Source organism: Arvicola amphibius, chromosome 4 (genome assembly GCF_903992535.2).
Source record: "Arvicola amphibius chromosome 4, mArvAmp1.2, whole genome shotgun sequence".
Classification (NCBI taxonomy): domain Eukaryota; kingdom Metazoa; phylum Chordata; class Mammalia; order Rodentia; family Cricetidae; genus Arvicola; species Arvicola amphibius.
The window spans coordinates 3401929-3425396 of NC_052050.1; the positions used below are offsets into that span (position 1 = coordinate 3401929).

General features: G+C 56.2%; 1 protein-coding gene across 4 annotated transcripts; it reads left to right on the forward strand.

Annotated features, from left to right (window-relative positions):
* The first annotated feature begins 295 nt into the window (after positions 1 to 295).
* On the forward strand, positions 296 to 20616 carry Rbfox3 (RNA binding fox-1 homolog 3). 4 transcript variants are annotated; one of them, XM_038326730.1, is made up of 11 exons: positions 296 to 517; positions 7244 to 7381; positions 9237 to 9290; positions 10059 to 10151; positions 11419 to 11479; positions 15957 to 16010; positions 16118 to 16250; positions 16677 to 16857; positions 17929 to 17993; positions 18982 to 19060; positions 20572 to 20616. In XM_038326730.1, the coding sequence occupies exons 1-11, from the start codon at positions 296 to 298 to the stop codon at positions 20614 to 20616; spliced, it is 1125 nt and encodes a 374-aa protein (XP_038182658.1). The 4 variants fall into 4 exon arrangements, with proteins under 4 accessions (XP_038182658.1, XP_038182660.1, XP_038182659.1 ...); XM_038326732.1 differs by having other exon boundaries at positions 16818 to 16857; XM_038326731.1 differs by having other exon boundaries at positions 7247 to 7381.
* Positions 20617 to 23468: the final 2852 nt, after the last annotated feature.

Genomic DNA, 23468 nt, shown 5'->3' on the forward strand with positions numbered 1-23468 from the left:
AGAAGACGATTGGCTTTGAAATCTAGGTGACAGAACAGAATTCTGAAGCTGCGTGGTCACATCCAACAAGTATAAGCCAGGAGTGCCTTCTGCCGGTACCTCTATCCTGACACCTCCCGCAGCTCTGCTAGGGGAGCCCCGTCCTGAGGACCTGGGAGACGGCATGGGAAGTAGCATTGTGGAAATCACAGAGCCTGAATTGAAAGTCAACATCATGGCTTCCAAAGTTCCTAACCACAGCTTTGCTCTTCTCTACCTACAGGGCAATCAGGACGCCACGGCTCCGCCTGAAGCGATGGCCCAGCCCTACCCCCCTGCCCAGTACCCCCCTCCGCCTCAGAATGGAATCCCAGCTGAATACGCCCCGCCTCCACCACACCCCACACAGGACTACTCCGGCCAGACCCCAGTCCCCCCAGAGCACGGCATGACCCTCTACACACCAGCACAGACGCACCCTGAGCAGCCGGGCACCGAGGCCAGTACACAGCCCATTGCTGGGACCCAGACAGTGCCGGTAAGAGACCCTTCCCACAATGGTCAGCCCAGGACTGTGGGGGCAGAGTGTCCCCAGTACATGCTGGCTAGGCAGAACTTTCTAGAAAGGACCTCTAGATACATAAGGAGGGCCAGACTTTGATGTTGGGCATCTGCCCCAGAGATCCTCACCCCAGAGAACCTGCTTCCAGTCCCAGACTTCAGGTACTCCATATTTAACACCAGGGTTCCCTGCAGTGAGCAAGTGCCACTAAGGGGCCATAGAATGGGGTGGTGACCTCACTCACCCCAAGCTGTCTCGGGCTTCAGGCAAACTCTCACCTCATCTGGGAGGTGGGGAGGGTGACGGAGGCTACAGATGTCCTCTTAAGGGGAAGTTAGAGCCAGAGGCTTGGGCTGCCTAGGGTCTCTGGAGAAAGTCAGGGTGGGCAGTGAACGGTGGGCGGCTGCGGAGCTGTCTCCGGTTGCAGGCCCCCCTGTCTTTTCTAATCACTTGTAATCTACCTGCTTGGCTGCCCTCCAATCAGATAGCTTCAATTACGTGGTTGTAATGCAGCTCGGAGGCGAAAGTGCTGAGCGCGGCACTTCTCAGATTTCCTCATGGAGAAAGGAGTGGGAAAATAGAGCCGCCTGGGTGGGCGCTGTGTCCCACAGCCCCCACCCAGGCTCTGTCCTGGAGCCCCCTCCCAGGCCGTGGCCGCTGCTACAGCTGCTCAGGCCTCTCTGGCTCTTCCCGTTACGTTCGCCGTGGGCCTTCCCCTCCTTGTTCTGGGGCTTTGGGTTTATCCACCCATCCCTGCTGGCTCCATCCCAGCAGCTGACTGCTGGCTGGCAGGGCCTGGGCAGGAGGCCAGCTCGCTCTGCTCTCCCCAGGCAGAGTGGCACCACCCTGGCGTCTCCCCAGGGGTCCTCCAGCTGTGCTCCCTTAACCTTACCCCCACATCCAGCCTGCCTCCACAGATGTGGTACAGACCCAAATATTGACCTCTGTGCATGAACAGAGGCCTCCTCCACCACACCCCCCGCCACTCCCAACCCTCTGCGGAGAGTCTGCCCATTGTAGCTGGGCTACCCCTGACCTTATTCCATGCCCAGCCAATGGTCTCCCTTCCTACGCCAGCACTACCTGCCTGAGTCTGCTCTGAATCTGGCAGAAGCCCCATTCCGGTGCATCTGATCCCCCCTCCCTAGCCACCAGGATTCTTCCAGCTGTGGGCCACAGACTGAAAAAGCCAAACCCCTGGGTTACAAAGTTGGAGGTGTGGCTCCAAGTTGTCAAGACCACACATATCCCCCCTCATGCTCAGGATAGACAGGTCACCCCAAAGTTAAAGCGGCTCACCATGGATGAACACAGCCATGTGGTCCAGGTCTTCTCTGCTAGACTTTAGCAGACAATCCCCTCTGACCAAACCACTTATAAATAAATGGAGGAGGGTCCTCTCGTGAGCCTTCAGCTGGTCAGAAGCAGGTCATTGTCGCGCATGACATAAGGAGGGCACAGATAACTTCATAATGCAACAGCAGAAACCAGCATTGAGGCCTCTGGACACCTTGTGGCTACCAGACAGACACAACTACCAGGATCTGAGTCAACTTCTCTGCCCTGCATAACACAGGCCGAGTGCCAGGCTTAGAGGCAGTTCTGCGGTGCAGAGAGGGTGTGACCAGCCCTGTCCTTTGGGTTCCTCTAGTCAAAGGCAGAGATGTCAGGACGCTGGGAGCTGGGGCAAGGACTGGCTGCCAGGGAGCACCGGGAGCAAGCTGAGTTTTGAGGCTTGGCACGCAAGGGACGTGCCTGTACCAGAGAATATCAGAGCTCCGTGGAACATGCCCTCTGGACCATCCTGAATTCGGTCTCAGCGTTCAGGTCTTATAAGGGTGTCAGGGTCAGGTATCAGATCCTCTAAATATGTCTGTCTCACCATGAGGTCGATCTGACCTGGGAAGGTAGAAGGTGCTAGACTAGCAAGAGGACGTTGAGGACACTGAGGGAGGCCCCTCTCTCCAAAAAGAACCACATGTGCCTGGGGGCCTTGCTTTCTGACCGAGGAGCACCTGCCCACCTTATGAGGGAACGTGGAGGACAGGTGTGCTTTGTTCTAAGAATCCAGAAGCTGCTCACCCCCTCCCTCAGAGGAGCTGCCTGACCAGTGGCGAAGCCAGCATCTGCTGGCTAGGTCCGGTGTCACCAACCTATCACGTGGACATTCGGAAAACTCTGTCCACCCACTCCAGCCTTTCTCTCAGCAGCCCAAAACTGGGGTCGAGGGTTCTCAGGATGGCAGGCAAGTTGCCCCTCAGAGCTTGAGTCTAGATGCTTCTCCCACCTGGCTCAGGACCTCCCTTGAGTTCCCAGAACATGAGCACCAAGTGCCCTAGTACCTCCCCTACCCCAGCTCTCAGGATGTGCATATATACCATCATCCTATGCACCTCATGGACACAAACACACCAACACACACCAAAGGGGCTCCTCTCCCCTCCCCAAGAGATTTCCTTCTGCTGATGAGGAGCATTGGTCCACATTCTCGCCTCACTTAGTGACCACTAAATCAGCTCTTAAAGACTGATCCTGCCCCACGCTAAAGGTGAACCAGGAGGGAGCAGGTGGTCCAGCAGCTGGTACAGCTGTGTGGCCTGAACATGATATATCCAGCAGGCTTAGGAGCATTCCCAGCTCAGAATTGGGGACTCCTGTTCCTGCCAGCTCAGGACTCTTCCTGACAACCCACTGCCCAGACAAGATGCTCAAAGACCCTGAGTAGCAAAGGGATAGCTGACCCTGAGGGACCCAGCCCATCAGCTATCCGTTATTCTTAACAGCCTTGGCCACCAGAGTCCTCAGAAATCTTTAGGCCCATTTCAACAGTTTTCTCTTTAACCCCAGTGACATTTACCCATGTTCATTCCTGAGACAGCTGCTCGTTGCCACACAGGAGACCTCTATGTGGGTCCCATCATCTGGAGATCCCTTCTGATAGAGCCATCTCCACCTGTGATCCCGACAAGAAGGCTAGAGAGCCCGAAGCTCCTATAGGTGGATCAGAGTCCCACATCTCTTACCATCCAGGGCCACCTGCTGAAGGCAACACAATGTGTTCTGTGTTCCGGTGAGCTCTACAGCATACAAAAGGTTCAGCTCACAGGAAGAGGAAACCCCTCCTCAAGCCCTCATTCATTCACTCGAGGTCACGTGAGTGCCAGGGCTGGGAGGGCTCACACCCAGTCCTTACACTCAACGGAAGCTCTTGGAAAGACTGGTGGACACCTGGAAAATACCAGAATAGGGCCAGCAGTAGGTGTTGCTGGCTGTGGGGGCATAATGGGGCTTCTTCCATCAGGAGGTGAAGCCTTGGGTCCCTGGCTCCTAGGCTGCCCAACGGCAGAGCAAAGTGGGCACATGGGATGAAGAGGAAGGAAAGAAGGTTGAGAGGTACGAACCCCTGAACCAGGCCCAGTGGCACAGCTCAGCAGCCTAACTGGGGACCAGTCACTGCGGTTAGTCAGCTGCTGATGCTGCATGCAGATGTGCAGCCGGCCAGCAGAGGCGTGGTGTGTCACTCAACATCCAAGCCCAAGCACAGAGTCTGGGGTTCTGAAGAGCACTCAGGAAAGAGTCCTCCTGGCCACATGCGGAGAACCCCTCCTCCAGAGCCCATTGACTGTCCACTGGAGTGGCTGGGTCATCATTCGGATCCTCCGAGGGAACAGGAGGGACGGAGAGCGGCTACGGAGTGGAATTCCAACAGCTAGTTTAGTTTATGCCACATCAGCCAAGCTTGGCTCCGGACCAGTGATGGGGTGGCCAGGTCCTTCGGTTGCCCAAGGTCCTCGTAGTCCCCTCCACTCATCCTTCCCAGGTGGCTTCTCACTGCTCTGTGCACAGGCTGACAGACCCAAGCGACGGGAGTCAGCCTTCTTGACTTTGCCTCAGCCCCAGGAGCTGGCACCCAGCCTTGAATGGGTAGAGAAAGGAAAGCAGAGGGTCTGTGATGACCGGACCATGATACAGTACGGGAAAATCACGAAAGCAAAGCCACCAGCATCCTGGGAGAGGTCGGGGCCTGTGGTGGCTGCTTCTTCTCTGCATCTGAAGACTGCAAGCAAAGGCTGGATGGGAGGGAAGGAGGAGGAGGGAGGGAGGGAGGACAGGCAGACTCATTACTCAGAAGGAAGGGTCAGCCAGGCTACCCTCACCACCGTGGTAAATGGTAGGAAGGCCTTGCTCCTTGCAATCACAATAACAGGTTTCTCAACGCACCTAACAATTTTATAGGCGCCGAGCCCATGTACTTGCCTCTGTACACTGCTGAGTAGGATGGGAAAAACAAAGAAGCCCGGACACCCCAGCTTCAGTAGTGCAGTCTTGTGGTACCCCCCTCTCTGGCCAGCTTGCTTAGGCAGGGATTCCTGAGCTATAGTGGCCACCTGGTGGCGTTCATTGCTGCCCTCTGCTGGTCAGAAGCCAGCATTGCAGACGCCCTAACAAGGCTGGATTCCTCCAACCCAAGATGATGACTTAATTAGTAGGGACACCTGCAGCTGCCTGCTTCGTGGCTTCCGCGGGGAAAAGGAGAACCGCACCTGCCATGAACAGAGTGTGGAGTTCATACCTCAAAAGATCACAGCGCACCCCTGGAGAGTCCCTCAGCTCCTGGAGAGACAGCCTACTGCCCTGTGTTCCCCCACAGAGGTGGATCTGGTGCCTAACAGACCAGACATGCACCCTCCTGCCCACTGTGGCTGTTCCCACTACCTGTGTCTTCCGCCAAAACCCATCCCTTCATCAGGCTTCTGGGTAGTTAGCAAGCCCCAAACAATAGCTTTCCAGCTTGCCAAGGCCTTCTGACCACCCGCTGCCTCTCAGAGGTACTGGGGCTGGGATGGGGAGTGCCATGCCTACAGCTCTGACATGGGGCTCAGAAGACACACATTTACACATTAATAGTTCAGACACAGGCTACTGGTTTGCTGAGCGATACATGGGGCTGTCCACATGAGTAGGAGAGAGGGAAGGGGGACTCCCACGCCCATAGCTGTGCCATGTCCTGACCTCCCAGTGTTCCAAGGCAGAGGTGCATCTGCAGGACATTTGGATGTGAACTCTGCAGCCCCACAGGCCTTCCAGTGCCACCCCAGCTGCTACCTGGCCTCGGGGAGCCGTCACCTGGGCCTTCAGCTCCGGTCATCTAGGGCACTGGCTCCCTGGAGCCTACTTAGAGCCTCTTGACTAGACACAGGACCATGAGGAAATGGTCTGCCTCCTCATAAAGAGGACTGGAAGGCCAGGGAGCCGCTCACACTGGAGCCCAGAGGCCCACCCCTTACCATTGAGATATGGCGTGTCTGGAGGACACTGCCCATTTGGGCTCCATCTTTTTCAGCTACGGCACAGACCCGGGCACAGTAGCCTTGGGCACAGCCTTCCTGACTATCTTGCTTCCAGGAGACCCATACCCTCAGCATCCCTAGAGTAGAGCCTACCCTGAAACAGCCTGAGAATACCAGCACTTCCTGGAAGCCCGTGGGAAAGGAACACTGTGTCTCTCCCATCAACCGCCCAGCAGCTGCCTCTGCTCCTTAAGCCACAATGGGAACCACAGCGACCAACGCTTACCTCTGTACCATTCCGTATCTCCACCTATGCCCCAGAAAGACTCAGAGTTCAATGAATATATCTGGGAGGCCATCCCTCAAAACCATAGGGGCCAGAGGGCACGGGATTGGAAGAAGGCCATTAGAAGGTGTGTTCTTAGCCTAGTGTTGCCTCATACTTGAGCTCAGGCCCACTGGGCAAGAGCAAAAAAGAAGCCCAGGGTGGGAACTGAGGCACCCGCCCCCTGTGTGTGCTACCTCAGAGCTCCTGTCCTGCACACTAAGACTTTGAGGATGGGTGGAACTAACTGACTAGGTAGACTGACGAGCGTGTGACCTGGCTGTGACATGAGCCCTCAGGCCTGGCATTCCAGGAGATGAGCTCCTCCGTCTTTGTCCAGACACCCACTCACCAGCCAGTGCTGAGGAAGCGCTGGCCAGTCTGTCTTCCCTGCTGCAGAGGAAGCTGAGGGTGCGTCAGGCTGAAGGCCAGCCTCACTGAAGATTTCTGCACAGGCTGGGCCTCAGGCATGCTGCCCCTGGGCTCCCAGCCCTCCTGCATGAGCTATAGTGTGGTGGGCTTGAAACCTGAGTCCTTTCAAGTTCCCTGCCAGGCAGTGTTTAGTCTGAATGAGGACAGACTATGCACGACTGACCCTAACAACTAGAGCAGCCCCCGGGGGGGGGGGGGTGAAGCAACATGGCTGGGTCAGAGGAGCCTTGGGAGTCACGGTGTGGCATAGGACGCCTGGCAGATATCTTTACCCTGGAAGCTGCTCCTAAAACCAATCCAATCTGACACCAGAAGGGCCCCCACTCCCAGAACCTCTTTGAGAGCAACAGAAGTGTTGGGCTCAGAGACCACTGAGGGTTGAACTCAGTAGAGAGGGCCGTGCTGAGGGAGCTCATAGAAGACCTGGCCAAGGAGCCTGAGCCTGCTCTGGCAGGAGAGATATGGTCTCACAGGCTCACAAGGACAGTAAAGGCCAGGCCTCGGGTTGCCATCTGAACCTTGGGAATTGCCTACTGTAGTTCTCTTGAGGATCGCTGGCCTAGGGGTAGGAAAGGTTGGGATAGAGAGAGAGACAGATGGGTGGGCCCATGCAGTCTCCAGGGTCACCTTACAACCTCGCCTTCTCTCCCGCAGCAGGCAGATGAGGCAGCCCAGACGGACAGCCAGCAGCTCCACCCTTCTGACCCTACGGAGAAGCAGCAGCCCAAACGACTACATGTCTCCAACATCCCCTTCCGGTTCAGGGACCCTGACCTGCGGCAAATGTTCGGGGTGAGTGTGCGCACCCCTGCTTCTCTGTCCCCACCCCATCACTGCAGAGAGTCTGTGCCAGGAGATAGAGTCCTTGAATTCCTCTCATCCGAGTCCAGCCAGCTCTCCCCTGGGGGGTGGGTACCCAAGCTTGGGTAGAGATTTGGTGAGGGCTTAAGCATATGATAGACTGGTTCTCACTCCTCCCATGTCACCTGTTTCCCAAGGCCATAGAGTCCCCTGGGCCCCGGCAGCCTGCCTAAAGGCAGATTCTGCTCCCCAGAAGAAGGTGCCTGGAGGTAGATCCTGGCCCCCTGGCCTTACACAGCTGCAGCCTCTCCTGTGTGTCTGGGGCTGACATGGTTCCCCTTTTCCAGGCTGTGTCCTGACTCCCCAAAGGAGGGGCAGCTTGCAGATACAACTGACTGGAGTCAAGCAGGCAGCAGTGCCTTTTCCAGGTCCTATGGGTGTGGTTGTAGATTGTGCCCTGCTGGGTTCCAGAGAGGGCAGTACCCTTGCAACCCCATGCCAGGCTGACCCGGAGGCTTGCCTTAGATCTGGACTCCAAGCCTAGTGATGGTGTCTGTGGGTGGTGTGGCCACCATGAAGCGGAAGGCTGGGAAATGAGACAGTTTCCTGAACTTCTGGGCCTGCTCTGGCTGCAAAGGACCATGTAGCGTGCCTCTCTGTTCCTTCTCTCTGTCTCTGCCCTTGCCTCAACTCCCCTCTCTCTGTCCAGCACTTGCTCCCTTTCTACCACACAACTAGCAAGTCGGGCCCTGAGACTCAACCCCTGCTCAGCCTGGGATATGCAGGGCAGCTCAGAGTACATCTGAGAGGCCCTAGTGTGACCCTAGAATTGCACTCCCAATCTTGAGGTGGGTCTCGCTGGATCGGTGGGTGCGGCGGGCGTGATTCAGAACACTGGATGATGATGTTAACAAGCCCTCTTGATCTGAGGTTTTGGGGGACCCTGACGTTAAGCAGGTGTCACTATAAACAATCTCTGACCGGGGCCCTCACCCTGCACCTACTCACAGGGGTGCTGACAGACAAATGTCACGTTTCTGGGCTCATAGAGAATGAGGTAAAGGGTTCCCCTCCTCTCAGAGCCTGCAGACAGGGCCCTATAGCTTGTCCCCTGGCCCCATGTAAGGAATGTGGTAGGTGAGAGTAGTCCCCATCAGTTGCTGTCCTCGCTGGTGCTGTGGAGATGTGGGTCTCAGGTTCATGGTCTCCTACACCACTGAGGCAGACAAGGCTGACAGTCTAGACTCCAGGCCCGCTGCGGGGCTGGAAGGGATCAGCGGGAGCCAGAGCAATGTATCCTGCTGGGCAGGGCAATCCTGTACCAGCAGGAGGCCTGGGTCCTAACACACAAGCCTTTTCCACAGCCCTAGGGCAAACAGTACCGAATCCCAGGAGTCACCGGTATAAGGATCTGAGCCCCCGCCCCCCATCCAGTCCTATCCCTGGTCCCTGGTCCTTCACGCTAACATCTTCCCCTTGCCAGCTCCCACCCTCTTCCCCACCTAGGTGGGGCCTGAAGCTTCCTTATCTCAACCAAGGGTCCTGATCTATCAACTCCACTGCCATTTTCTGGCCCCAACACATGACCCTCCCCTCCTCCACAAGCCCATTCAGGCAAAGGCCTCTCAGCGGATTAAGGATGGCACTAATACCTTGGGCATTCCATCCCTGCTGTGGCCACCGCCCAAGGGGACCCTGGTGCTATGACGCATGCTCCAGAGAAAGAAGGGGAGGGGCGTCCCTGGGGTCCTCTTTCCCAGAGCACCTTGGGAGTGGAATGGTTAAGGCTGCTGCTGTCATAACCCCTTTCTCCTGTCTTCCACCCCTCCTCTCTCTGTCTCTGCAGCAATTCGGGAAAATTTTAGACGTGGAGATCATTTTTAACGAGCGGGGCTCCAAGGTGGGTGCCGCACAGAGGCCGCCACCATTACAGCGCGCCGGCTGTAGGTCCCGCCAGGCTAACGTGTGAAATGTGCGTTTCCTTCCTGGAGAGCTTCGCGCCCGCTCGCTCGCTCGCCCGCCCGCCCGCCCGCCCGCCCGAGGACCCCTGAGCCACACGGGTGCTTGTACTCCCTGCTCTTCTGCCCCCGCCCCCAGCTGTCTGTTGTTGCTGCCAGGCTGCTTCTCCTCTTTCGGGCTGCCAGGACCTCCTGCTTGCACCCCAGAACCCCACTGCCCCCCAGCCCTGGGCTTGGGTCCCCAAGCCCACCCAACCACTCACAACCCTGGAGGCTTGTGGGAGAGGCTGAAGAGTCTGTAGATCGGGAGGGCACCCAGCAAAGAAAAGCTCTGCTCCTCTCTCCAGGAAGACCCTGGACACACACCCTGGGCTCCCAGAGCAAAAGTGGGGTGCTGTTCCCCATGGAGCCCAGACTCAGCCCCTCACCCCGAGGTGGGGTTACAGTGACAGGCATGGCCCCTGGCCAGGTTAGCGTCTCTTTGGCCTGTCCCGGGAGATGTCAGACATGGTGGGCTCAGGCTGGGCTCAGGCCCTGCCCTTGCCTGGGGCGATCTCCTAGCGCTGGCACCAAGACAGACTTCCGACACTGGGGGCTCTCCTTCACTCACCTGACTTGCCCCCTCTCTCTCCCTCCCTCTCCCCTTCCCCCCTCCTCTCCCTCCCTTTTCTCATCCTGTCTTCTCCTGTCTGTCCCTCCTCTGCTCACAGGGTTTTGGGTTTGTAACTTTTGAAACTAGCTCAGATGCTGACCGAGCCCGGGAGAAGCTGAATGGGACGATCGTAGAGGGACGGAAAATTGAGGTGCTCAGATAAGTGTGCGGGGGCAGCAGGGCAGGGCAGGGAGGTCCCGGGCAGCATGCCCCACCCCTGGGCCCCCCACCAGCCTGGTGGCTGCTGCCCGTCCTACAAAGAGCCCAACAGGGGCCTCTGGCTGGGAGAGGAGCTGCCCTGAGCCTGACCTCCCAATCATCAGCTTTACGGCTGAGCCTAGCACCGGTCAGTCTGGCCACTGGAGGCTTGAGGCTCCCTCTGAGGTCTCCACCTCCTGACTTCCTTCTGTTTTTCCTCCTGGAAGAGCCCTATCCCCATCCACACACAGGAGGCTCCAGAAAACATGAGGCCAAGGGGTCTCAAGGGCTATGAGCAGCCCTGCCTGTCCCTGACAAAGAGGGTCCATCCGTCGGGCAGCCTCAGCTGCCACCCTCATTGAGTAGAGGCAGAAGTGGCAGCAGCTGGCCAAAGGCTAGCAGTGAACAGACACCCCATTTCTGCCCCTTTCCTCCTTGTTGCCTTTTCAATGTGGCTTCAGGGTCCAGAGCTGGGCTCCCCCAGCAGGCCTGAAGCAAAAGGGACAATGATTAAAGAGGGGCCTAGAACTGTAGACGCTGAAGGAATTCTGACACGCCTGACCCATCCCAGTGCCCAGTGCCTCTGAGACCTCTGCCCAGGCCTCTAGGCTCATGCACAGAAGCTCAGAGGATGCGTGTGACCCAAATCTCTTCCTCGGGCACTGCCTGATTCGTTTCTGCCTCCCTTACTTCTATTTGGGCCACCTCTGTTCTCTGTGTCATGGCCCCTCCCCCAGACAGTCTGGCTAGGCCTTACATGTCTGGAAAACAAGACCCGACCCCTGGGTTCTGTCTTTCTAATGCTTCCCTGACCCACCTTGCACCCCCCCCCATCAAAAAGTTCCATGCTGCAGAGAGAGGTCAAAGACCCTGATCCCAGGAAAAGAGTTGCTTGCCCATGGTGGTAGGAGTAGCCATCCTGCACCCACACCTAGGAGGGCCTTGGCAGCTGCCTGGAAGAGAATAGTGTAGAGCCTGGGCCACTGGTAGGCCTAGGACCATCTCCAAGGGCCCCCATTACCAGAAGTGTTGGGCTCTGTTTACTGGAACTGCTTCATGAATCACCATTGTGGGTCAAGGGTCCTGGACCCAGCTAGATAGCAGCTTAGGCGCCTCAATGGCCTTCCTCCCCAGAGGCCACACCCCAAGGGTAAAACCAGGGTGGCTGCGGGCCTGCAATGAAGCTGACACATTCATTCACTCTCTCTATCTCTGGACAGGTTAATAATGCCACAGCCCGGGTCATGACCAATAAGAAGCCTGGAAACCCATATGCTAACGGTGAGAACCCAACATGCTTCAGGGACTGGAAGCAGACGCCTGGGGAAGCTGAGGCAGCCAAAGGCCAGCCTTCCCGGCTCTAAACCACCACCCCCACTGGTGTCCCAGCTTTCCCGCTTCTGTCCTGTCAGAGAGGAGTGGTCGTCACCCTCCCCACCCACATAGCTGGTGTCTCCAGTCAGAGCTCCTGAGTGTCCACACCGTCCAGTGTCCACAGCTCCCAGAGGCCGTATAGAAAGGCAGTGGGGGCAGACAAACCGTGGTAACTTCCTGGAAGAGTAGAGTCTAGAAGGCTCTGTGGTCTAGTACACTGTCCTCATTCACAGGGCAGGGAAGAAGGGATCAGGGACTTTAGTCAAGCTTCTAGACATCTCTGGGCCCCAATCTTTTCATCTGAGAGACGGGAATGTGGGGGGGGGGGTGCTGGGGATGTGTCCCCATTGCAGAGTATTTGCATGGCATGCACAGAGCCCTGAGCTGCATCCCTCTGCAACACATGAACCCATGGGGGTGCTACACGTCTGTAATCCTAGCACTTGCAAAGTAGAGGCAAAAGGATCAGAAGTTAAAGGCCTGCTTGGGCCACATGAGACCCTACACTATCTAGAGCTGGGGAATGACACATAGCATCTCTAAGGAACACGCAGGGCTAGGGACACAGGTGTTAAGTAGTGAGATGCTGACGATGAAAGCAGCCTGTCCCTTGGACTTCAGCATCCGCTCCAGCTCCCAGCTGGCCTGCACTGTGAGCTAACAATATGGTTGTGTGTACACACACCTGCTAAGCCGCTCACACCCTTTCCTCCATTCTGCCTGCGCTGATAGCTGGCTCCACCGAGACTTTTAGGAGATTGCCAGCAAGAGCTCTGCCCTGAGGGTAGCTGGCCGTGTAGCAGAACCTTTTCTAGCTCTGGAGGATTGCTGGGGAGCAGCATCTGTAGCTGGAGTTGGGGTATTCATTCATAGACAACACAATGTGACCCGCCTCTGCGTGGAGGTAGGGTGGACCACATCTTAGCTGCCCTTGTCTTCAGCGATGGGCCGTATGCAGAGCTGAGGGGGGGCATTGTTGCAGAAAGCCTGCCTGCAGCAGAGCCATGGGTAGAGCTGGCACGTGGTCAGACAGCGTTCAGGGGTCAGAGCTTGGGTGAGAAGGTGTCCTAGTTAGGATGAACACCAGGACCAAAAGTAGCTTCAGGAAGAATTTATTTGCCTTATGCATCCTGATCACGATCCGTTGCTGAGGGAACCTGGAGGCAGGAACTGAGGCAGCAATCATGGAGAAAAACTGCTTTTTTGCTTGCTCACCCCGGCTTTCTCATACACCTGCCTGGGGTGGCACACTTCTCACGGTGTACTGGGCCCTTCCATCAATCACTAATCAAGAAAATGCCCCACCGGCTTGCCTACAGGCTAATGTGATGGGGTCATTATTAATTATTAAATTAAGGCTCCCTCTTCCCAGATGACTCCAGCTTATGTCAAATTGGGGAGGGAAAAAAAACTTTAACCAGCACAGATGGGGACTCTGGCCAGTTCCAGCTTAGGACTGGGTATCCGAGACTTCTTCCTGCTTTTGCAAGGATTTGGTTCTCAAAATTCTGAGAACTTGAAGGTGTCCTGGATTGGCCCGAGTCCCTCGTGAAGCCTGGCCAACTTGTGCTGGCTGGTGCTTAGCACAGGTGGTAAAAGGGTAGGCTTTTTTCAGGCGAACAAGCTGTGGGGTTTGTGGGTGCAGTGGTTTAAGCAGTGGTCGTCATGGGGAAAGAGCCCTCCTTGGTGGGGGGGGGGGCTTATCCTGAAGTTGCGACTCAGACACACTGACCCTACAGCATCCCAGTCAGCCACCACATCTTCATCAATTAAATTGATAAAGCCTTCTTTAATATCTGGACATTCTAAGGGCTCAAGAACTTGAGCTTGATCCTACACAGGGTCTCGGTCATAATCTCCTGATTCTGCAGTTTGGGGTAAATGCACGCAATGGTCCAACCATTGTGATCGCCTGCCACCGTGTGAGCCATGGGCACCTCAAATGACTCTCTGGACCCTGGATTGGGCTATAGGAGCAGAGTCACGACATGCACTAGAAAGTCTGTCTCCAAGATCAGCAGCCACCCACGCTGAGTGGCTGCTCTGTCTGCAGCCACTGCACACGAGCCCTGGCAGGCAAGGGACCTGCTGGCTTCTGTGGCTCCACAGGGCTTGGGCGGTCCACAGTAGATGTGACACAGCTGAGCCCCTTCCCACACTTTGCTCAAGACCCTTGATTCCCACCACTGTCTGGGTAGAGCGGGAGAGTTGAGGAGTATGCTATGCAGAATAAATCCAACCCCAGCCGGCTCCTCGGGGTACTGATGCTGGCTGGTGTCAGGAAGTGAGAGAGGCAGGAAGCCCTGCTCGTCGTGCTGTGGGAGAGCTGTGCCAGCTCTGTGTGCCAGGCAAGCATCCCAGGACTTCAGAGAGACAGCCCCCCATGGGATCACTGCAGCATGGCCAGGAGAGGCATTGGCTCGTGAGAGCTTTAACGCTGAGCACTCTGAAGTTCATCATTGGGGGTGTTGAGGTCCCTGCTGCAGGAAACAAGCCCACCACGTGGTACCAGATGCCCTACTTACAGTGGACACAGACAGTTGTCCGGATGGGTCCTCGGGCTCTCTATGAACCTGTGGGGTTCAGAGCCAGCAGGCAAGTAGACATTCTCAGGTCAGAGTGCCTGGGGTCCCTGAGACAGAATGCAGCCCCTGACTCTCCTCTTCCGGAATGGACCCAGGGGAACCTGGAAAGACGCCTAAGGAGGGTAGGACCCAGAGCAGCTCCAGGGTTCTGCTTCATCACGATGAGATCCTGGGGTATATTTCCCCAGGTTTCTTCCCTGTTAACCTGAGCTGTCTGGAAGATTCCAGAATCCTGGCCTGTCTAGACACAGGTGGGATTCTAGTGCCCTGAGGGTGGAAAACGCTTAATCTCGCACAGGCGGGTAGAGTGCATGTTCCACTCAGGTGCCTCTTGTCCACCTACCCTCCTGTGGGGCTGTAAGAATTGGGATTAGGGACTTCCATGTGTGGTCTGCTATGGTCCATCACCACCAGCTGACCGGTAGCTCAGGTCCTCTCTGTGCCTCCTCACCAGGACCTGAGTAGACAAGGAGATCAGCCAATCCTTCCTCATCTACCGTCTGACCCATAGCCCACTGGAATCCAGCCAGCCCCTGCCTCTGGGGACTACAGGGGAACAGGGCTTTGCTCCTCCCAGTGGGAAAAGAGGACTGTCCACCTGGAAGAAGGGAGAGGTGGGGGTGCAGAGTCCAGCTGTAGTCCCAGGGAGAAGCCAGTAAACTCATCTGGCTTGAAACCCGCTCTTACACACACACACACACACACACACACACACACACACACACATTACCAATCAGTGTCTGAGTGTAAAATGGGGAGCTCGTGACACCTGCCCCGTGTATGATGAGAACCTCAGGAGTTAACAACAGTGTTTTTTGCACACTCCAAGTACACAGGACCTATCAACCATCATTATTTTTTCTTTTTTTTAAATATTTATTTATTATGTATACAATATTCTGTCTGTGTGTATGCCTGCACGCCAGAAGAGGGCACCAGACCCCATTACAGATGGTTGTGAGCCACCATGTGGTTGCTGGGAATTGAACTCAGGACCTTTGGAAGAGCAGGCATTGCTCTTAACCTCTGAGCCATCGCTCCAGCCCCCATCATCATTATTATTTTTTAACATTTTAGTGTGTGTGTGTGTGTGTGTACAAGCATGTTGTAGCACCTACAGAAATCAGATAACAACTTCCAAGACTTGGTTCTCTCCTTCCACCATGTCCACCATGTAGGTCCAGGGACTTGAACTCTGGTTACCAGGTTTAGCAGCAAGCACCTTTACCCACTGAGCCATTTTGCTGACCCTGTCACTATTCTCTTGGATCTAATGACCTTCCTCCCCGTCTTTCCCAGTAACTCTACAGAAGGACTTGAGACAAGAGAACAGAGGGTGGGGGAGCCATCACTCAGGGAAGGGAGCCCCAGGAACCTCAGAGCAGCAGGGAGACTTTCAGGCAGGATGGGAAGAAAGACCCCCAACAGTGAATCAGATACAGTTTTCAAATTGTGTCTCCCCTTCCCTTGTACCCCAAACTTCTGATGTCCCAGGGCAAGTGTGCTCAGGAGCAAGCTGGGGGAGGCCACACTGTAGGGGAACCCCAAGAACCCAGGTGATGGGCTAAAGTGGGGGTGCCTGCTATTCTTCCAGTAGCAGGTGGTTGTGGTGTGGGGAGAGGGATCGGGTTGATGACCCACGTCCTCTGCCCATTCCTGGACAGGGTCCTGCCCCTCACAGAGGCCCAATGTTAATTAATCCCCATAGGCTTGGCTGTTTACTGCCTTTGGAGGTCCCAGGCATAAGGAGAGGTGGCAGTAGGTTTGGGAAGTCAGTGACTATGTTCTTTCTGTTCTAGGCTGGAAGCTAAACCCTGTAGTAGGGGCAGTCTATGGGCCTGAATTCTATGCAGGTAAAGGCAGGGACAGGGACAAGTGGGGTGGGCTGAGGCAGGGCAAGTGAGGCTGCAAGCCTTGGCCTCTCCTCACTGTCCTCCTCTCTCCTATTCCTTTCCTGCAGTGACCAGTTTCCCCTACCCCACCACGGGCACCGCCGTCGCCTACCGGGGTGCACACCTGCGGGGCCGGGGCCGTGCTGTGTATAATACATTTCGAGCTGCACCACCTCCGCCCCCCATTCCGACTTATGGAGCGTGAGTACCTGAAAGGGGGAAGCTGAAGGAAAGCCAGGGGGCGTGGGAGGTAGCCTTGAGCAGCTAAGGGGACTCAGCTGCCCCTCCAGAACCGTGGGGCTGGACAGAATGGTGGGGACCCCAGAGCCCAGCACTGGAACTGCCTGCACCATCAGTATCCCCACCACAAGGGATGTCTCCAGGGCTCACTGGCCTCTGGAGGATCATTTAGCACCATGTGTCATCTGAATGCTAATAAGAGCATGTGTCAGCCCTTGGGTCCAGCAAGGGCCTTCTGGGAGCCCTCTGGACCCTTCCATGGGGTCCTGCCCTCCACTGCTGAAGGGGGAGAGAGGGGAGGCTAGCAGGAGAGGGCTGATGGGCCCCTGGGTTTTGGGAAAAAGGAGCTGACCAGCAAGGGTGTTACTCTATTGTTATACCAAACAGGGCACTGGAGCAAACGCTTGTTAAAATGCCAGTCCCGTGGGCGGGGCTGGCACCGTGCCCCCTCCCTCCTCAGCAGACACCGGAGCCGGCCTACCCCGCCTCTCCAGCGTTCCCACCACTCTCTTGTCCGTTTGCTTCCAGGGTCGTGTATCAGGATGGATTTTATGGTGCTGAGATTTATGTAAGTGTAGCCCTGGGGAGGGAAGGGTGCAAGCCCAACGTTCCATGTGTGCCCGTGAGAAGTCCGTCTATCCTCATGGCTTCACTCAGACTCAGTGCTTGAGCCTCAGTGCGCAGAGACCATGGCCATGTCTAATGGCTGTCCCAGTAGTGCTATAAACCTAAGGCATCCTGTCACATGTGGCAGGGGATTATGAAGGGCACTGAGTGGCCCTCTCCTGTTCCTAACCATGCTAAGGGTGGCAACCACACCCTTTGCTGGTGTGGAGGTCCTGAAGGATACCAGAGGTAGACCCCGAGTGTCCATTCTCTCTGGGTAAAGTGTCCCTCGCTTTCCCTTTGAGACTGTGCTCATCACGTTCTGTGGCTGAGACCCTCAGTGAGCATCCCCCACAATAAACCTGGCTGTGCCTTGCCTCTGGGCAGCTACCATAGTTAACTACCCACTTGTCTAAGGTATACCTGAACCAATCCCTTCCAGGCCCCCTTCATTCTTCCTGGTGTCCAGGACTGTGTCTAGAGTTGCCAGTGGGTTTCTTATAACTGAGTGTTCAGGCTGGCCTGTTGGTGGGTCTGTGGGCTCTTACTGTTTGCCAGGACCAGCATGCAGCATACAATTGGTGCAAAATAGTGTGCGCTGAAATTACAAATGATTGTGAAAACAGATAAGGAAGACAGGGAGGAAGATGGGGAGAGGGAGAGAGGGAGGGAGCAAGGGAGGGAGCGAAGGAGGAAGGAAGGAAGGAAGGAAGGAAGGAAGGAAGGAAGGAAGGAAGGAAGGAAGGAAGGAAGGAAGGACAAATGAACAGGCAACCCTGCTTCATCTTGAACAGTGCAGTCCTCAGACCTCTGTCAGTCCACAGACCAGGTTCCCAGGCCAGGACCACCTAAGCCATGCCAGGCCAAGGTGGGAATGGCAAGTCAGGCACAGGAGGCCTGAGAATGTCTGCAGTCCCTCCCGAGGGCCTGGCTCTGCTGGCTCTGTGCCTACCTCAGTTTCTCTGGCTCTGCCACAACCTGAGTGAGCCCCACTGAGTCCACCTGCCATCTCTCCTTCCTCCCTCCCCTGCAGGGAGGCTATGCAGCTTACAGATATGCTCAGCCCGCAGCCGCAGCCGCCGCAGCCTACAGTGACAGGTGAGACCAGGGGCCACTCAGGGGTGCTGGGGGGCTCTTAGGAGGATGGGTACAGACAGACAGGAAGCCCCATCCGCCACTCAGGACCTGTCCGTGCCTGTGTCTGGTGAATGCAGGGCTGGAAGGATTCAGACTGAGATCAGAGCCATGAACCAGGGAATCCCTGACGGTTACCTCATTCTATCTCATGGAGCAGACATAACACCCAGGTCTCAACCCAGGGGTCTTACAGACCTCTATGAGGAGGGTGACTGGGGAACCCTATTTGACCTCTGAAAACAACTCTGGTCCAGTTTGTGTCTGGGAGCAGCCAGCCCTCCTCTGCCCAGCTGTGATTGCTCAGGGCAAGTCCTCATTGAAGGCTGAGTCTAATGCTTTTTCCTTCGGACTCTTGGCCCGGTAGCTTCAGAGCTCCTGTCTGGGCCATAGAGTGGATCTGCCTACAGAAAGCTGGCATGCTTGTCCATATGCCCCCTGTGGCCTGGAGGCTGCCTGCCACCGCCACCGCCCTCCCACCGTAACGGGCAGGGCCCTCCAATCCTTGCTCTCCTTACAGTCTATTGCCCTGCCTTACCAAATGTGACCCAGTCTTGTCCCCTAAGAATCCATCACCTCACAAACTAGGTGAGCAGAAGGTCATCTGGGACAGAGTGCCACCTCTTGGGCCGTGATGCCCCTGGTCCCCATCCCCCATCTCTCTCTTCTCTCAAACTCTGTGCCCTAGTTCTTGCTTGAGTCGGACTCACACGAACAACACCATCCCCTCCCCGCGTCACCAAGCAGAACACATTGGCCACCTAATGAAGGGGGTATACCACTAAGTTCCAGAAACTTTCCTCCAAACAGAAAGCAAGGACAGGCAGCTGAGAGGGTCCATGGGGGACGGAGGGTCATCGGGGGAAGGGTGCTGGTCTGGGAAGCCTGGTCAGCTGTCGCCGCCCGCTTCAGCTGTCCCTCTCCGTCACCCTCCCCCTCCCTGCTCTTCTAGTTATGGCCGAGTCTATGCAGCCACCGATCCCTACCACCACACCATCGGCCCCACAGCAACCTACAGCATCGGAACCATGGTAAGAACAACTGCCCTTAGCGACGAAGAGATCCATCCTGTACTGGGATGGGTGGGACCAGGCTGCAGGACAAGGCCGAGACCTGCAGCCAGTGCCTAGTTCTGGAGAGTTGGGGAGGAACTTGCCCCAGAGGCAGGTCCAACCCTCCACGATGACCTGACCTCTGGGTAGCATCCTAGTGTTCCCGAGCCCCGGTGACCACAGTCCTGCCAAGGTCCCTCCATCCCCAGTACCATGGCCTTTCCTCCCTGCAGTGGCTGCAGGGGCCTGGCAGTTTGGGCAGATGTAACCCATTCTTCCCCAGGAAGTGTCTGAGGTTAACCTCCCCCCACCCTCACCTTCCCATTCTCACTTGGCAGAGGAACTAAAGGACAGCAACCCTCTTCCCAGACTACCCCGGGGCGCCAGGGATACGGTCTCCAGCAGCCTCATCCACCGTGTTCAGAGTGGAGAAGACTCTAGCAGGGTGGGAGAGTGGGTGGGCTGGTGTGTCTGTGTGCGTGTGTATGTGTGTATGTGTGTGTGTGTGCCCATACCCTCTGTACCCCAGTCTGTGTCCAGTGCACACGTACTTCCTGTGCCTTAGATGCCCTCCACCCCAGGGATGTTGATGTATGTTTTTAGCTTGGCATCCAGCATCAAAGATGAAAACATTTGGGGGGCAGTAAAGAGAGAGAAAGCTGAGGGGCAACATGGATTTTTTTCTACCTCCCTTGGTTTTGATTATTCCCTTGGGGATTTTTGTCTTCGTTGATTTTTACAAGCCCCAGACATCCTGAACAGGCCTGTGAGGGCTCTAGCTAAGAGGGTGCCGCAGCCATACAGGAAGAGACCCAGACCCAGGACTGCAACCTGAAGGCTCAGGCTACCCACTCAGCTCAGCCTCAAAGCTAGCTGAGAGCTGTGGTGGACTCACGGGCCCCTCTTAGTTATGGCTTTTTTTTTTTTTTTCTGGCTTTTTCCTCCTGTGTTTGCTACTTTCTTCCCATTCCCTGCCAAACTTGGGGGGGGGGGGGGTGAGAACTAGATTCCACAGAAACCTCTCTGGCAAGACAAAGAGCCGAGCTCAGCAGGCCCTAGGAGACCCAGAGGCAGGTCAGGAACTGTGACCAGCAGGTGTGACCCTCAGACATCAGTGGCTCTGGAGGCCTGTCGGAGCATCCTCACTAGCCCCGTACGCACGAGGAGGCATCTCCACCAGAGCGCACAGTGGGCCCAGCTGAAGCCCCAAGAAGTGAGCCCAAAGACAGTATAGTATAGAAGTCTGCAAGGGGGGAAATCAGCCCTCCCAGCCCCAAGACCACCACCTAGGAACCAGCCCCCCCCCCATTGCCATGGTAACCAGAAACCCATTCTTCCCAACGAAATACTATTGGGGGAAGGAAAGTGGGATTAGCTATTTCTTTCTTTTTCTTTTTCAGTTTTCCTTAATTTTTTTTTCTTTTTGATTTTTTTCCTCCCGATACCGAAAGATGGTACTGATTGGCTGTTTTTCATCTTTGATGTTGCAGGCTAGCCTCTGCCGAGGAGGGTACAGCCGCTTCACCCCCTACTAGCAAGAGACCCCCCCCTCACAGCATTCATGCCACTGCTTATTCCAAACCAAACCCTCCACTCCCAACACCAGACACAGCCACCAGGAGGACAGTGCGCCCCTCCCGGTCAGCGACACGCGCCGCTGACCCCTCTGCGACCCTAAAGTCCGTAGATTTTTACCTCCAGCCAGCTGGTCTCCCCACCCCACCCATGCCGGTGTGTGTGTCTCTGACCCTGGTTTTCCTGTATGTCTGAACCTTGATTTCCTATCTTGACGTTGTTGGTGTTGTACAAGCCACTTCAGGTACAGTATGCGTACAGCGGGAGCCAGGCCGGGGGGGACGGCAGGTCACTCTACCAGGGCCGTGCCTGTGTGTCACAGGGCAACGCGGGCCCTCGGACCTCCAGAGGTGCCACCAAACCTCCCTCAGAGTCACCTCAGTCAACCCCTGCAGGCCTGGCCACCCCCATGCTTGGTGACTGATAGAGGCCAGTGGGCTTCCCGGTGGGAGGGGCCTCCATCCACCTTTTACCGGGAATGTCAGGATTAGCTGCCCCCTCTGGACTTCCTCTCAGCTGAAGTTAATGTTTCTATTAAAGTTTACTAATTATCCTCCTGTCCAGGGAGCCACAAGCACACTGTTCTGTGTGTGTACGGCTGTGGTCACCCCAGCTCTGGGATTCCTTACAGAAATGTCCCTGCCCCAGGGTCACCCTGCATTGGTGGCCCTGGAGACTGTCCCTGAGCCTGACCACCTCCTCAGGCACCTGAAGCTGATGGCTCCGGGTGTTTGTTCTCGACCTACAGAGCCCACCCACCCACCCATCCCGGGACTCAACATACCCATTGTCTAGGTCCATCCCAGGAGAGGAAAGGGCTCCAGTCATCAGGCCAGGGACATGTGTCTGCTTCCTTCCTCCAGCCTCCGTTAGCATGTCTGTGCCTCTGTGGCCTGTGGGGACCCACCTAGCTCTACAGCCCAGAGTCCCAGAGAGTATGTCTATTGGCACCTGAGGTCAGGCCGAGAGCTCTGGAGAACTAGCCGGTGCTGGCCCCTCCACTCTGGGCGTTCAGAACCACAAGGCAACCAAAGTTGTTAGCCCTGTTGTAGACAGACCCCTGCTCCCTCTCCTTCCATGATCTCTACCATATCCTACCTGGTCTGCTCATCCCTACAAGACAGTCTACTTCACGTCTAGCCTGTGGTGGGGCTCCAGAAGCTGTGGGGGGAAAGGTTTAGGGGCACTGTGGCTTCAGGTCAGACCCAAGCCCACAGGCACAGTGGCCCCATGTGCTGCAGCCACTCCCTCAGAAACTGCAAGCCCTTCCCTTTCTGTTTCTGTTGTAGTGAAACCTTCCACCGTCTCCTTCTCGGACCATGAAGGGCAAAAACAAAAAAACAAAAAAAATCACAAAACAAAAAACAAAACAAAAAAAGATGTTAAGATCCAAGCAGCAACAACAACAACAAAAAATTCCAACCAAACCAAGAGGCATCCAACCAAGTCCAAGTCCAAGTCCAAGTCCACGTCTGGCGTACGCCCGCACCGAGGGAGCTCGTCCCCCAGGGGGCGCCGGAGAGTGGCCTTGCCTGGCTGGCGGTGCAGTAGGGATGCGGCCAGGCGCTGGGGAAGACCTGGAGGGGAAATGTGACCCGTGGGTGTGGGGCAGGGTGGGGGGCTCCGGTATCTTACCCAGTCTTCCTTTCCCACCCTGCTCCCCAGGCAGGAGGTTCCTAGGGTGGAGCAGGCCCCTGAGAAGGAGCAGCCAGCTGACTTGGGCTATTGCCTGCTGAGCCCTGGAGGGGCTGGAGGCAGTTAGGGGCCAAGGGCAGCTTGTCACTCATCCCAGGTCTCCAGCCTGGCCTCACTGAATGTGCTGCCAGTGCATCAGCTGTCCAACCAGCCGCCCTGGGGTCCAACTCCCAATGCAAAGGGCTGACATGGCTCCAGAACTCTGGAGCACCCCATGCTCCCGCTCCCCTATGTGAGAAAGCTTCCAGCTACAGAGAACGAAGGAGGCCCAGCCAGCAGGGACCCAGTCCTCATGCTGTAAGCGTGCACAGGTGGGCCCTGGAGCACTGAGTTTGTTTGTAGTGGCAGCCTTCCTGAAGAAGGACCCAGCCCTCCTTCCTGCTCCCTCCTGTGGGCTCAGTTCTGCTAGGGAGCGGGCGATGACAGATGGGCCAGCCCTGGGCTGCACCTCGAGGCCGGGAGCCAAGGTGCTAGGGTCTGGAGGGCCACGGTCAGAGCAGGACCCATGGGGAAGGCAAGGAATGGGGACGGTCTGGGCTGGCCCCGCCACAGGGAAGGCCAGCGGGGCTGCAGCCCCTTCGCTCCCCGGGCAAGAATAGTGGGTGTCACAGGAAAGCAGCAGGCCCAGTGGGTGGCACAAGGGACAGGTAGCAAGAGGCCCCTGGCAAGGCCGGGATAGGTGGAGTAGGATTAACAGCAAAAAAAGAATATATATATATATAACAGAAACCATGGCTCCCGACGCGGCACCACTGTCTCATGACACCTCAAAATAAATCACCTCACTTTCTATCCAGCATCAGCCACCGAAGCTATGGAAACGGAACCCTCCTTTTCTATTCCTGTTGTACATAGCCCCGCGCCTGCCTCCGGCTCTGTCCTCTGTACAGAGCCCCTCGCCTTCTGCTGTTTCGGACCCTTTTCCCACAGCAGCTCGGAACCCTCATCCCAGACCCTCTCCCAGGACTGCAGCCGAGCCCCAGGCTTCCTTTCTTACCATTCTGTATGCTTCCACGGTGTGATCATTCAAAGTAACAGTATTACTATTAAGATTAATAAAGATTTCTTTCTTCAAACCAGGATGGCTTTTTCTGATTTAGCAGTTCCCTGCACAGGG

What these genes read in the sequence shown, in the direction of transcription:
- Rbfox3 (XM_038326730.1), top strand. Translation starts at nt 296, where the DNA reads ATGGCCCAGCCCTACCCCCCTGCCCAGTACCCCCCTCCGCCTCAGAAT. An exon ending in ACCTGCGGCAAATGTTCGGG is followed by an intron (nt 7,382 to 9,236) that starts GTGAGTGTGCGC and finishes CTGTCTCTGCAG; the next exon opens with CAATTCGGGAAAATTTTAGA. An exon ending in CCTACAGCATCGGAACCATG is followed by an intron (nt 19,061 to 20,571) that starts GTAAGAACAACT and finishes TTGATGTTGCAG; the next exon opens with GCTAGCCTCTGCCGAGGAGG.